Raw genomic sequence first — 13721 nt, 5'->3', positions numbered from 1 at the left:
TTACAATGTTTTCTTGTATTATTTTTACTTTATTCTTGTAATATTTTGAATTTTTTCTTATATTATGGCAACCTTTTCCCTTATTATTACTTTATTCAAGTAATATAATTACTGTTTTTTCACGTCATTCCAACTTTTTTCCCGCATTTTGATTTTGTGACAACTTTATTCTTGTAACATTACAATTTTTCTCAAAAGTTGGTGGTTAACATCAGTTCAGCAGCTTCTGCTCCTGTACATTAAATAAAATACAATAAAGTAGATAAACTACTACTTTATTGTAGTAAACTTCACACATGTGCCTTTTCCCCCAAACATTAAAAAACAAAGAGGCCACTCAGTCATTCAGGTCCACAGTGAAAAGGGATTTTATTAGACATGGAGATCCATTAATTATGTCTATTCATAGCTGACACCCAGGACGTCCCACCCTGATCTCATCTCCTTTTGCCTAATTACACTCCTGCAATCCTCACATATTCTCACCAAATGCCACTTCACAGTGTCGGATCTCGTCACACTGGATAATGAGATGAAGTACACAAACCTGCTAGTTTAAAATAGAGTCTCTTTCCTGAATCCATACAGTAATATGTATTTATGGTTAAAAAAATAAGCTTTATTTTTTATCTTCCTTACACACTTGTAGTTGGGTACCAACCAAAATGTATCACCATAAATCACAAGCTGACCCGAACTTCACTGTCCTCTTAACCTGCAAAAACACAACATATTACCAAGTATTACCAATATCTGAATACACTTTAAATAAGATAAAACTAACTTACTAGTAACTTTTCAGCAAAATAAAGGGGCTTGTTTTAACTCAATCCATCCTTAATATTGATGAAAGAGTACTAGGTTCACTGGCAGATTATTTCACTTATAACTAGAGATACCTAACACGGATTTAAAGTTTTATCGCAACACTGGAAAAACAGAATATCTTCCGAAGTATTTTGGTATAGTTTCTAGTGCAGATATCTCAGTTCACTTGAAATAAAACAAAACTAACTTAAAAGTAACTTTTTAGCAGGACGTATGAGCTTTTTTTAAGTAAATAATTCATTAATATTGATGAAAAAGTGCTAGTTCTGTTGGCAAACATTTTTCCCGTGTTATACGTTAATTTATCTGCCAAAGGAACTGGTACTTTTTCACCAGTATTAAGGAATTATTTACCTTACGCAAGTAAATAATCTTGCTGAAAAGTTATTTTTAAGTTAATTTCGTCTTATTTCAAGTGTGCTAAGATATTTGCACTACAAACTAGACAAAAATACTTGGTAAAATTTTGTTTTTGCAGTGAATATTTGTGATACTATTGCTACACCAATAAAAGTGACAATAAGAACTATTTGTTACTTATTTTTTTAGGTAACTATGACTGCATAGCCCGGCATCAAAGCCTCGCAAACACAAATAATGCTCCTGAAAACATTCAAAAATTTCCATTTGTAATACACTAAACTTTTACACAGTACAGTTAAACTCCATTTAATAATATTTTCAAATTTAATTTTATTTATGAAACTAAATTATTATAAGAAATTTATCACAATAAATAAATAAAACAATATAATAAATGCCCACCAGTACTTGGAAAAATGTTTTGTCATACGTGAAATAATCTGCCAGTGGAACTAGAACTGGGTTGCTAGGTAACTGGCTGAGCTTGGCTGGCGTTGCTAGGTAACGGCGCAGGGACAGTTGACTTGAAATAATCTGCCAATGGAACTAGCACTTTTTTGTCAAAATTTAGGAATTATTTACTTAAAACAAGCTCCTATGTTTTGCTCAAAAGTTACTTGTAATTTAGTTTTGTCTTATTTCAAGTGTACTAAGATATTTGCAGTGGAAATTAGACCAAACATACTTGGTAAGATTTTGTGTTATGGCAGAGTAAATACTGAACATAGTAGCTGTGTTTCCGTTGGTAATATTTGCCCAAATTGGAATTACGGAAATAAATTTGCTTAGGATGAAGTGGATTTTTTTCGGCTGTTTAGAAATTAGTGTATTTCACAAAACTGTAATGGAAAAACTTTTGTCGCATGTGTTCAACAACCGGATGTTACTACTGGAGGAAATTAAGGAGACAACAGGAAGTGGTTGGAGGACGATAAATAATCCCAGAAGTCATTGCGATAAACGATAATATTGTTGTTTTGATACCATTTTCAAGTAATACAATGGTAATCAAAGATTATTAAGCTTTAAATTGTAATGAACATTTAACACTGGAACTGGAAGACATTTTAAATATCCAGAAACAACAAATAAAAAGAATTTTGAAAACAAAATTATCCCTCAAAAGAAGGGCTAATTGAGACCAAAACACCAAACTGAAGATTTTTTATCATCCAGTTTTTGGTAAAAAAAAAAAAAAAAAGAGAGAGAAAATAAAAAAACAATAAATCATGCAAATGGAAATTTTTGATGTTTTAAATGATCAAGGATTAATTGATTATTACTTACTGCGACAGGCCTATGCAGCATGTTTTTTAGTGACTTTTCTCATGAACAAACTTACTCAGGTGTGATTTTAATGCCGTTTAACTAAAATTGTGTTTTTCCGGCATTAGTGTTGAATGTTGACAAAGTTTTGAGCTCATTTGTAACGGAAACCCAGCTTCTCTGCCACACACTGCATCACATAAAACTAGTTAATCAACTATGCAATTACCTACTTAATATCACCAAGCCCATGTCTAATGAGGATGTCCCCCTCTTTACGACTCGTTTAGGTGTTGCTGGGTATTTACGGTCAGTTGTAAAAAGTCTGGAGCTGCGTTCAGACACAGAAACAGCCGTGGAGGTCAGGCGGGATTAGTTTGGCTTGGAACGGCATGTTTGATCATAAGGCATTATCCAGAGGTCAAAGATCACAGCGGCCTCACTTGGACGACGTTCACCTGCGAGGAATCTCCGGCCTTGGAGGTGACATCGAACTGCTGGAAGTTGTCGCTGGTGATGATGAAGACGATGGAGGAGGAGTTGAAGGTGACCCTCTTCTTGGGGCGGTCCTTGGAGTCGCAGGCGCTGGAGACGACGATGGGGCGGACGGGGCGCTCGGCGGGCGTCAGCGGCCGCTCTTTGAGGTTCTGCTGCAGCCAGGAGATCTTATGGAAGAGCCGGGAGCAGAGCAGCTGCAGGAAGTAACGCCGGAACTGGAGGAAGAGGATGAGGAAAACAGATGATGATGATGATGATCAGAGGTGAGTAGAGAATCCAAAAATTACACTCAAGTAAGAATAGCAATACTTCATCATAGTTTTACTCAAGTAAAAAGTTGCAAGAAATTACTCAAGTAGGGGTAAAAAAGTATTTGAGTATTTGGTAGAAAGTCTACTCATGTACTGAGTGACTCATCAAATTATCAATCACTTCATATTTAAAAATTGCATCATCGGATAGATTAAAATATAAAGTTGAGTGGAAATGTTAGCATTCTACGGCTCAAAATGACAATAATTCATACAAGTAACAAAAAGTAATAATAATTTTCCCAAATCAATTTCTTTCAATAAAAAAAATTATGAAATTAACAAAACCTGCAGGTGTGTTTACTGTGTTGGGTGAATTTTTGGTTAAAAACATGTTTATTTTTCATTCAGTGAGCTGATAATCCAGAAATTTTACTCCAATTAGATTAGTAACATTTCATAATAAAATTAACAAAATACAAAGTCTTACAAGGTATGTTTGGTCTAATTTCTTGTGTAAATATCTTAGTACACTTGAAATAAGACAAAACTAAATTGGTATGGTAAAATCCTCTTCTTAAATACAAAATCTTTCACCAATTTTTATGTCGTATTTATCTATTATATTTAACTAAGCTAATTTAATCATTTTTAATTACCGTAGTTAAAAATATCAATAGTTCATAACGTGTGACAGCAAAGACAGAACAGTTCTCATTAACTGAAACTTGAGTCCTACAGTAGAGAGCCGTTCAAAAGAATTGAATCGTTCTTGAACAACACATTTTCCTCTGATCACATAAATAATCCTGCTGTTTTCTTTCCATCGGTATCTTCAGTTTTTCTTTTGAGTGACCCAGTTTTAAGCCATTTATCCATTATTATTTCAAGCTAGCTGCAGCTAGCTGTACGCGTCGCACTTTGAGCTGACGTCACAGTACATTAACGGTTGTTACGTGCAGTACCTTGCGAACCACTAGGGGCGCTCGCGGACCGCCAGAGGTTTGAAAGAGACTGATTTAGAGGATTACAAACCTTTCTACTCATGAACACGTAGATGAGGGGGTTGTACGCCGTGCTGGACTTGGCGAAGAAAGACGGGATGATGGCCACGGTGGGAGAGACCATGGCCTTCCTGCCGAACGCCTCCATCATGGAAACCACGGCGTACGGCGTCCAGCACACCAGGAAACAGGAAATCATCAGTAGGAACATGGCCGCCACCTTCTTCTCATAGCGCAGGATCTTTATGATCTGGACCGTCTGCAGGTCTTGGAGGGAACGCAGCTGCAGGAATGGAAAGAAAGAGAAAATTAAGACTTTAAAATCTTCAGCTGCAAATCTGAATGTTTCATTTCAGAAATATGAGGTGTTGAATTCAACTCTAGTTTGGAAATCTAATTTATTTTTGTTTGCAGACAACGGAAATCATCACTTACATCAAAGTGTGGTTCAGGGGCCATTTGTGGCCCTTGTACTAATTTTGTGCTGCACCCAATTACAATTCAAACGTGACACAAATTTCGGCCTGTGGATGTAGATGTAGACTTTTAATTTGCAATCACAGTAAAAAAATGTTACCAACATAATTTTCTTACACAGAAACATGTAAAGTACAAGTTTTAAAAGTTAAAACATTGACAAAAGTTAAAACTGAGTTTATCCAGGGACTTTAACTGAACAGCCGACTTTGCTGAAACCAAATCAGCTTTTATTCTTTCTTAAACTTGGCTAAATACAACAAATGTTTGGAGAGAAAGTCACCCAAATCCTGTTCTTATAACAAAAAATAAATTCAATTTTGAGAGTAGCCTCAGAAGGAAATTTGCTAGAAAAAAAAATTGACTAATCTCAGAAATTTTCCACAAAAAAACATGAACATTTCTGAATTCAAATGTCAAAAATTTTATTTTGAAAAATTTTCTAGAAAATTTCTAAGATTAATCACAAAATTTAAGTTTTTGGCAGAAAAAAAACAAATCAGCTTTTATTCTTTCTTTAACTTGGCTAACTATAGAAAATGTTTTGAAACAAGTTGACCCAAATCCCGTTCTTATTACTCAAAATAAATGTATCAAACCCCAAAGAAACTGAAAACTAGATATTTCTTTTATACAGCAAAATTAAAGAAGTAGTAAAAAAAAACCTCAGAAATTCTGAGCATAATCTCTGAAATTTTCTAGAAAAAAGGACATTTCTGAGCTCAAAAGATGTACAAGTAAATTTTTTTAAAAAAAGTTTTGACATTAATTAAACTTTCTAAAAGAAACTTAAACATTTCTAAAATGCAAATGCTATTCTAGAAAATTTCTGATTTTAATCAGAAAATGTTTGAGTTCTTGGGAAAAATGTACTTGTTTTAGACCTAGAATAAATACCTTTATTTATATACTTTATTTTTTTGGCCAAAGTGGCAAAAAGTTTGGACACCCCTTTGAACATCTGGGCTTTTCTAACACGGTTTCAGTCTGTTTATGTCGTTTGTACCACTGTCCTGGTGGAAGGTTTCACCTCCAATGTGTTTTCTTCCATCTTTGCATCAACTATGACCAGTTTCCTTGTCGACTCCACATCATGATTCTGCCACTACCAGAATCCCAAGACCATCATATTACTTGAAAATGGTCTCAAAGCAATATTATTGTTTATTGCAATAACTTCTGAGACTATTTTTTGTTATTAATTATTGTAACAGGTGTATTAATAAGACTGTCTTAGAAAAACAGACTGTCTTTAGTCAGAGGTTTCTTCAAATTTGCTGCATTACAGACTGCTACAGGAGATCTTTGAAGAATTTTCCATGAGTTCAACATTTAAATCTTTTTTATTTCAATTTTAATTAAAAAGTGAGCTTCTGCAATCATTTAATAATCATTTTTAGTGGTTTAATTCATAGATTTTTTAATCTTTTCTCCAGTTCCATGTTAGTGATCTGCTGCTCTCTCCAGGTCTTCAGACGCCTGATGGATTTTTCTGTGTCAGGAAAAGCAGGCCAGCTGCTCTGGAGTGAAATCTCTGCAGCGTTCAGAGTGTTTTTTGGGTTTTTTTCTTCTTTGAAGATTTTTCCGGATCGCCGTGAAGTCCTCTCAGGCTTCGGCGCCGTTCTGGGAATTTTCTGCAGCTCGAATTCGGGGGTCTCAGAGGAGGGAGCTGCTCACACTTCCAGCAAAATGGTGAATATTTCAGGGAGGAAACTGATTCACAAAGACATGTGGGTCACTTGAACTGAATTAAGACTGGTTTTCTTTATATTTTACATGCAGATTTAATGTAATGAAAAAAATCTCCACAAGAGTTAGAAAGAGTCAGCATAAAGAAAATCCATAACTGAGTCCATGTTTTCAAAGGAATAACTAAACTTGAGGTTATTTCAGGTAACGTTTTCAATCTGAGCTCACTGTGGGAGATACTAAAGCAGAAGTGATGAAATGAACACAACGAAGTGGAAATGTTATCCGAGCGCAAACAATTAGAGCAGCTGACCTAGAAGACGTGACATTTAAAATCGTTAAACAAACCAGGGCGATAGGAAGTGATGTGGTATTTGTGCTTCAGGAGTCTAGAAACTGACCACAGCTTATGAGCACTAAAGGTTTGTTATTTATGTTTTTTAGCTTTACGTTTGAGTCAAACTGATCTGGAAGTGAAATGTCTGGTGATGGGTATATTTTATCTTTGGGTGAAATGGCTCTCTGCCCTGGGCGGCACGACATGAAGGGCAGCAAAAGGCAGAAAATATCACCCCAATTTGATTTTTCTGTTGCTTATTGTAAGTGGGACCTATTATGCTTCCTTGAACAGGTTAGGATAATTCAATGGCCTAAACAAAACATGTTCATTATATTTTTTTCCACAAAATCATTCTTAGATACTAAGATTTTCGTCAGAATGAGCCGTTTTAGGGTCTCTTGTCACTTTAAATCCTAGAAAGCTGCTGCCGGCCACGAGCCCCCAACTCAACGTTTACACTCGCACCTGAAAATGGCTGCAAATAGATGCGCAGCTGTACAACCATACATCTTTGAAAAGCAGAAGTGGAGCCTCCTGTACAACCAACAAGAATGCAGTAAATGGTTTCTGGATTTTAAGTCAACAACAAAACACTTGTCTTTTTCCGATAGCCATTGTACAGCGCAAACAGAGGTAAAACCAGCTGACCAAACATGCTGGAGTTCCGTTTGGGTTGCTAGATAACAGACGGAACTCTGCTGGGATTGCTAGGTAACGGACGGAACTCTGCTAGGGTTGCTAGGTAACAATGAGGTGCCTGCTGATTTGTGACTTGGCGATCTGGAGGTTTTTGAAACGGCTCATTTTCCAGACGTGTATTTTTTTAAATGCTTGGTTTGTTTTTAGAAGTAGTTGAGACCCAAATGGAAGTACAAAAACAAGAAAAAATTAAATTTTGCATAATTGGCACTCCCCTGTGGTGTGCCCAGTGGAAATGTTGTGATTACTTATTGCTGTGATTAATTAAATAGCTATTTCAGTATTTTTTTAAGGGAGTTTCAACCACATTTATAAATCAAAACTTACATATTTAGACTGTTCAGACCACATCTGAATTACTCTATGCCAAACAGAGATTCTGTCAAATAATTTATGAACCTTTAATGTATTTGTGAAAACACAAATAGAGAACAATTTCAAAGCTTTCTTGTACTGCTTTAGATTAAAGCAAGCATGCAAAGCGCAAAACATACACTTGTTACATACACATGTTTTATGTTTATTTTAATATCAATCTATAATTTTAGTTACATAATAATAAGCTATTTTTACAGAAGAGTTCTTGTTACCAAGGTAAATTTTCTCCCTGCTTTTAGTGATTCTTGTTTGGTTTTGAAAGAGCAGACTTTGCTGTATAATTGTACTTATATAAAGATGAATGATGAGTTTTTATGTAATTACTTTGTTTGGTCAAAGCTTCATTCTGGTTCCTTCCTGCCATTTTGCAACTGTTCATTCACATTATTTCCCTCCTGTTACATTTTAAAGCTTCACACCTGCTTTTTGTCTGGATGTAATTTGGATCATTTTCAATTTTTGCCTGTTTGGGATTCTTTTCTTTCTGCTTCTGCTCACTGTGAGCTTAATGACCATTTCAGTTTGGATCTCTCCTGCTGTCTGCTCTGCCAGTTCGGTCCGTTATTGTTGTTACAGTGGCAGGAGGAAACCTGTGCTTTAATGCAAAACTGCATCCAGCATTGCTATAACGATGAAATCCTTATCACAACGTTTAAACTGGCAGTGAGCAATGATTAACTTCATCAATTAATCAAATTTTTTGGTTTTTGAAGATTGAATTTTTTTGAAAAATTTAGATATTTTTCAAAAACACTGTTTCTAAAATTTAATTAAAAACAAATTTATTTCCGTTTCTATATTAATGAGGATGTAACTATTTCAAGTATTTAATGGTCTTTGCTACTCAGAATTATAGATTTATTTATTTATTTAGGCTAACTTTAGGCTTTTTATTTTTTTAGTGTGTTTTATGTGCTAGAATGAGTATTGAGGAGCCAGACGTTATTGTCAATTTGTTGGGATTAGAGCATAAAACCAGAAAAGCTCTGAAATGTCAGCTTTAGAGAACCAACGGTGGATCAAAATTAGGAATTTAATATGGTTGAAATGTCACCTGCAGGGAGAATTTATTCCAGCAGAGCAGAAGGTGTGCGTTCTTGTAAAACAATAAAAACATCGTCCGCAGCCTTACCATTCTCACTGTATAAAGGATGTTGCCATAGCAGTAGACCATGATGCCAACGGGCACGAAGAAACACGCAAAGAGGAAGAAGAGGATGAAGGAGGCGTCGTTCGGGTCTTTGGACGCCCAGTCCAGGGAGCAGCCCAGCTGGTGGATCTCTAACGTGTAGCGGTTCCAGCCCAGCAGAGGCGCCCCCGTCCAGGCCAGCGAGTACAGCCAGATGTGGGCGATGGCCCGCCATGCCCAGGGAAAGTTCACCACCTGGGCGTGCACCACCCGGATGTAGCGCTCATAAGCCAGAGCCGCCAGAGTCATGATGGAGACGATGCCTGGGAGGAGAAAGAGCGGCGACTCAGCGTCTCTTTGGTCAGACTTTCATCACAGTCGTCATCAAACTCAAGGTCCGGGGGCCAAATCTGGTTTTAACAACACAATCTGGCACAACCGGCCCTTTAAGAGGATTCATGATTTTGATTTGGCCCAAAATGAAAATGACTTTGACACTTCTGATGTAAACCGAATACCGAGCAGTCATTTCAGGGCAACTCTTAAAGCTTTTTTAAAGGGGCAGCATGATGTAAAATCTACTTTTTCATTCTCTCATCAGAAACATACCTGGAGTGTTGCTTTGATTTTTTTCATGAACGTTTGATTAATCTTTTCATCTCCATAGAAACCACTCAGCTGTCCAAAACGGCCGGGTGGACGAAGCCCCGCCTTGGGGTGCAGCTCCACCTCTGAACTGCAGTTTCCAAGCTCATTAGCTTCTGCAACTTCTCCACTCAGCTCCTTCAGACTAGCCAGCAGCGATTAGCAAACACCTGGTAGAACTGTGCATCTGCTGAGTTCATTATAGGAGCTACTTCTCAAAAAACTCTGATAAAAAACGTTGTTAAAGGGTTAACAGAGGAGCCATGTTGTGATTACTTCCAGAAGGCTGCGTTTTAAAGAGAGAAGCCCAATTTCAAGGTGTTAAATATCAAAGTCAAATTTCTTTTAAGTCGTATTTGATCTATATAGCATTTTTATAACAACTGAAGTTAACAATTACCTGGTTGTGCGACAAAAGGAGTCCATGTGGGTCTTAATGCTGTCAATCATCCTCATGTACTCACTGCTCAATGTGCTAATGGCAGAGAAACAACTTACTGTTAAAGGTAAAACTGTTTGTCTGACGTTATCTGTGGTAATGCTAACTAGCATTAGCATTCACCACAGGCTGAGCTAGCTGAAGCGTAACATAGAGCAACAGTTAGCGGAGGGCTTGTTTCTGTCAGTGCAGCGGATTTGATTGTCATCAGATTGTTCCAACTTTTAAAAGAAGCACATCTGCAAGCCGTGGGGCAACTTTAAAATAGGGCTGCAACTAACGATTATTTCAGTAATCGATCAATCGTATATACTGATGATTAATCGGATAAAAGAATTGGTCAATTCTGCAGATTTTGCTTTTCAGCATTTTTTGTAGAATATTAGAAAGATGCAAATAAAAAATAATTTTTAAATAAGAAAATAAACATTTCGTTGTCTAAAATACGACAACATTGCTTTAGTTAACGCTTGATTAAAGCTTCTAGGATGTGGCAAGTTCAGCCCTTTCTGCTTAATTCAACATCAATAGCGTGTAGAGCTAATCTTTTGATTCATATTTTGGCTGAAACTATTAATAACTGGAACTGATTTTTTTAACAGAAACTGAACGAGATGAAGCTAAAACTTCATCTTAAATGAAAAATGTGTAAATTTTTTGTACAGTTTTGACATAATCGTCAACTAATTGACGATTATGGAATGGTTAATCGTGACTATTCACAATTAATGGTTTCAGCCCTAATTGAAAATAGATTTTCATCTTGTAGATAGTCGTTTATCTGTTAGTGTTTCAAAACTGACTGAAAAACTCTTGGATTATTTTTATCTTTGTGCTTTTTAACTAAAATATCTCAGATTTAGTAAAAATCTACTGGATCCCAATACACTTAACAAATGAAACCCATTACACACAGAGTGATACATTCCGAGCATCATTGACGGTTATTTCACTAATCGATTAATCATGATTAATCACTTCAGTCCTTCTGTAAAGTATACAAGTTCCTTTTTTTTATAAAAACATCATTCAACACCTTTAAGTCAAGAAAAAATATAGATTACAAGACAAGGAATTCAGAAAAACATCAAGAAATAAATAAATCAGATTTCTCAGAGCTTTTGTAGTTTTACAAACGTAGTTTTTTAAGATGTAGCATCACTACCTCATCTTTTCTTGGAGCTCTTTAATCTGTGTGACCTTGGATCGTAACACAAAAGAATAGATGATTATCAGCTAATTTATGAGTGAACACTCATTTATTTAGCTTAAACTTTCATTATCTTCCAGGTTTGCTTCATTTTGTGAATGTAGGCCAGAGCAGGTTGCCATATCCTGCTGGTGAATTAAGATGTACAGTACGAGAATCGACGTGACCGTCAACTTTGCATCTGTTTGATCCGCAATGTCTCCTGTGACATGTTTGAAATGCAAACATGAAAGATAAAAAAACCAAAAAACAAACACGTCGCTGCAGTACTGCGCGCTGACAGAGGCAGGCAGACGTGTTCCTCACATCCTGCAGGCTCACAATGCAATGTCAGCTAAAGGACGGCAGGATGACAGGAGTGGAGGGCAACTGTCCAGCACTCCCAAAATGAAAATGCAACAAAAAACAAAAAAAAAAGGCTAGAAGGGTTTTTCTAATGAGCTCGTTATCACTCAGCCTTCCTCTGGGGCTGGAGGTCGAACGGTGGTGGGAGCCAAAAAGTGCCTGTTCACACTTCATTATTAAATACGGCTCTGCTTATGGTAATGAGTGGGAACGTGTGTCATCCCAACGAGATGTCAGATGCACAAAAAAGGCAACTCTTCCTGATAAGGTAACATTTAGGTTGCTGGATGCTCAGTTCTAATCAAAAAAGCTTTCAGGGTCTTTTATTGAGCCTTTTTATACATTATTAGACATTAAAAAGTATAAATAAATAAATCAATTCATTTTTGTCAAGACAGTAAGCATTACATCTGCACGATGCAATGACCTCTATAGTACAAATAAACAAATAATTCAACTACTTTTTGTTAAATAAAACAACTAACATGATGCTATGCTCAGTTTTAATTAAAAAGCATTCACAGCCTCTTTTATGTAGAAATACATTAAAAATGCTAACAAACAATTCAATGTCTTGTTAAATAAGGTTACATCTGCATGACGCAGTGATCCCTATAGTGATAATAAAATGTAGCTGTTTTAATTTAAAAATTGCTCTACAGACCTTTTTATAGAATATTAGAAATCCATAAAAAATTGCAAACAAATAAATTCTTTTGTATATAAGACGATATCTTGTAATACATTTTAGTAAATTAACTTTAATATATTATGCATTTCGTACTATTTTGGATGGTTGTGGATGTATGTATATCTAGTGGTTGACTCTTAAATAAAGTATCTATCGATTAGGAGTATAATCAATATCTGGTCGATGGTTTATAAGGTATTAATTGTGTTTTAATGACATTTTAAAGCAAAAATAAATGAAAAATAAAAATGATAAAAACCTCTTTTAAGAAAACATTTCTTCACAGATGGGGTGTATTTTCTCACCGAACAGGCTGTTGCTGAATCCGTCCCAGACGCATGTCGCCTGGCTCCAGATCCACCTGCCTTTGACGCACGACGCAAACGTGAAGTTTATCCCGATGACCGACACCAGAAAATCACTCAAACTTATGTTGACCAGCAGCAGATTGGTGGGCGTGCGGAGCCTCTTGAACCTGCAGTAGAGCAAAATCACCGCCACGTTGTTGCAGAACCCGAACACTCCGATGGTTCCGATGGCGACCGCCAGAAGTTTGTAGGTTCCAGCCGCGAACAGGTATCTGTCCGCGCTTCTCTCGGTCTCGTTGGCCGGATTCATCGCGGGGACGCAAACTTGGTTTCCAGCATTGTGAGGCGCACGAGAGGCAAGTGGCAAGGTGCGCTCGCTGAGCAGCCGCGCGCGCGCCGCGCATTCAAACGGACAAGCAGCGCGAGCGCTCTTGAATGAAACTGGGTCAATGTGACGAAGTCAAGGTGGACCAGGCGTGAGTGTTTCCTTTCCGCGATACCTTTCAAATTAAAGCGCAGCGTTTGACCCACATGCTGTGTGACGTCACAAAGGTGTTACAGTGTTGACAGTTTAACTTAAATGTTTCAAATCTTCCTGCAAAGATGCAGAAATCAGTGTTTGTGAAGTTACACAATAAAAAGTTAACTAATATTTTTGGGTTTTTTAGCCCGTTATAAAGGGAAAAAACTGTTGGTGTTCATTTTTCAAAGTTATCATGTTATTCAAACATTTACAAATGTTTAATTCACAAACTAAAGATTTAGCTTTCAAATTAAATATTTAATTAGTAAGCTAAGTATTTAGTTTGTAAACTAAATTTTTAGCTTTTAAATTAATCTGTAGTTCTTAAATAAATATTTAGTTTAGTCACTAAACATTTAGATTCTTCATAATGATTAATTTGAAGGCTAAATATTTAGTTTACAAAATAAATATTTCGCTTTCAAGTTAAATATTTAGTTAGTAAGCTAAGTATTTAGTTTGTAAACTAAATTTTTAGCTTTTAAATTAATCTGTAGTTCTTAAATAAATATTTAGTTTAGTCACTAAACATTTAGATTCTTAACTATTGATTAATTTGAAGGCTAAATATTTAGTTTACAAAATAAATATTTAGCTTTCAAATTACATATTTAGTTAGGAAGCTAAACATCTAGTTA

General features: G+C 36.1%; 1 protein-coding gene across 1 annotated transcript; it reads right to left on the bottom strand.

Moving 5' to 3' along the window:
* Window positions 1-2415: 2415 nt before the first annotated feature.
* On the bottom strand, window positions 2416-13026 carry LOC116712724 (opsin-3-like). The gene is made up of 4 exons (XM_032552545.1): window positions 12558-13026; window positions 8926-9245; window positions 4242-4493; window positions 2416-3170 (listed from the first exon to the last, which is right to left on the bottom strand). The coding sequence occupies exons 1-4, from the start codon at window positions 12868-12870 to the stop codon at window positions 2886-2888; spliced, it is 1170 nt and encodes a 389-aa protein (XP_032408436.1). The 5' UTR covers window positions 12871-13026; the 3' UTR covers window positions 2416-2885.
* Window positions 13027-13721: the final 695 nt, after the last annotated feature.

This window comes from Xiphophorus hellerii, chromosome 22 (genome assembly GCF_003331165.1).
Source record: "Xiphophorus hellerii strain 12219 chromosome 22, Xiphophorus_hellerii-4.1, whole genome shotgun sequence".
Classification (NCBI taxonomy): Eukaryota; Metazoa; Chordata; class Actinopteri; order Cyprinodontiformes; family Poeciliidae; genus Xiphophorus; species Xiphophorus hellerii.
This window is presented reverse-complemented; position numbering and strand designations above follow the sequence as displayed.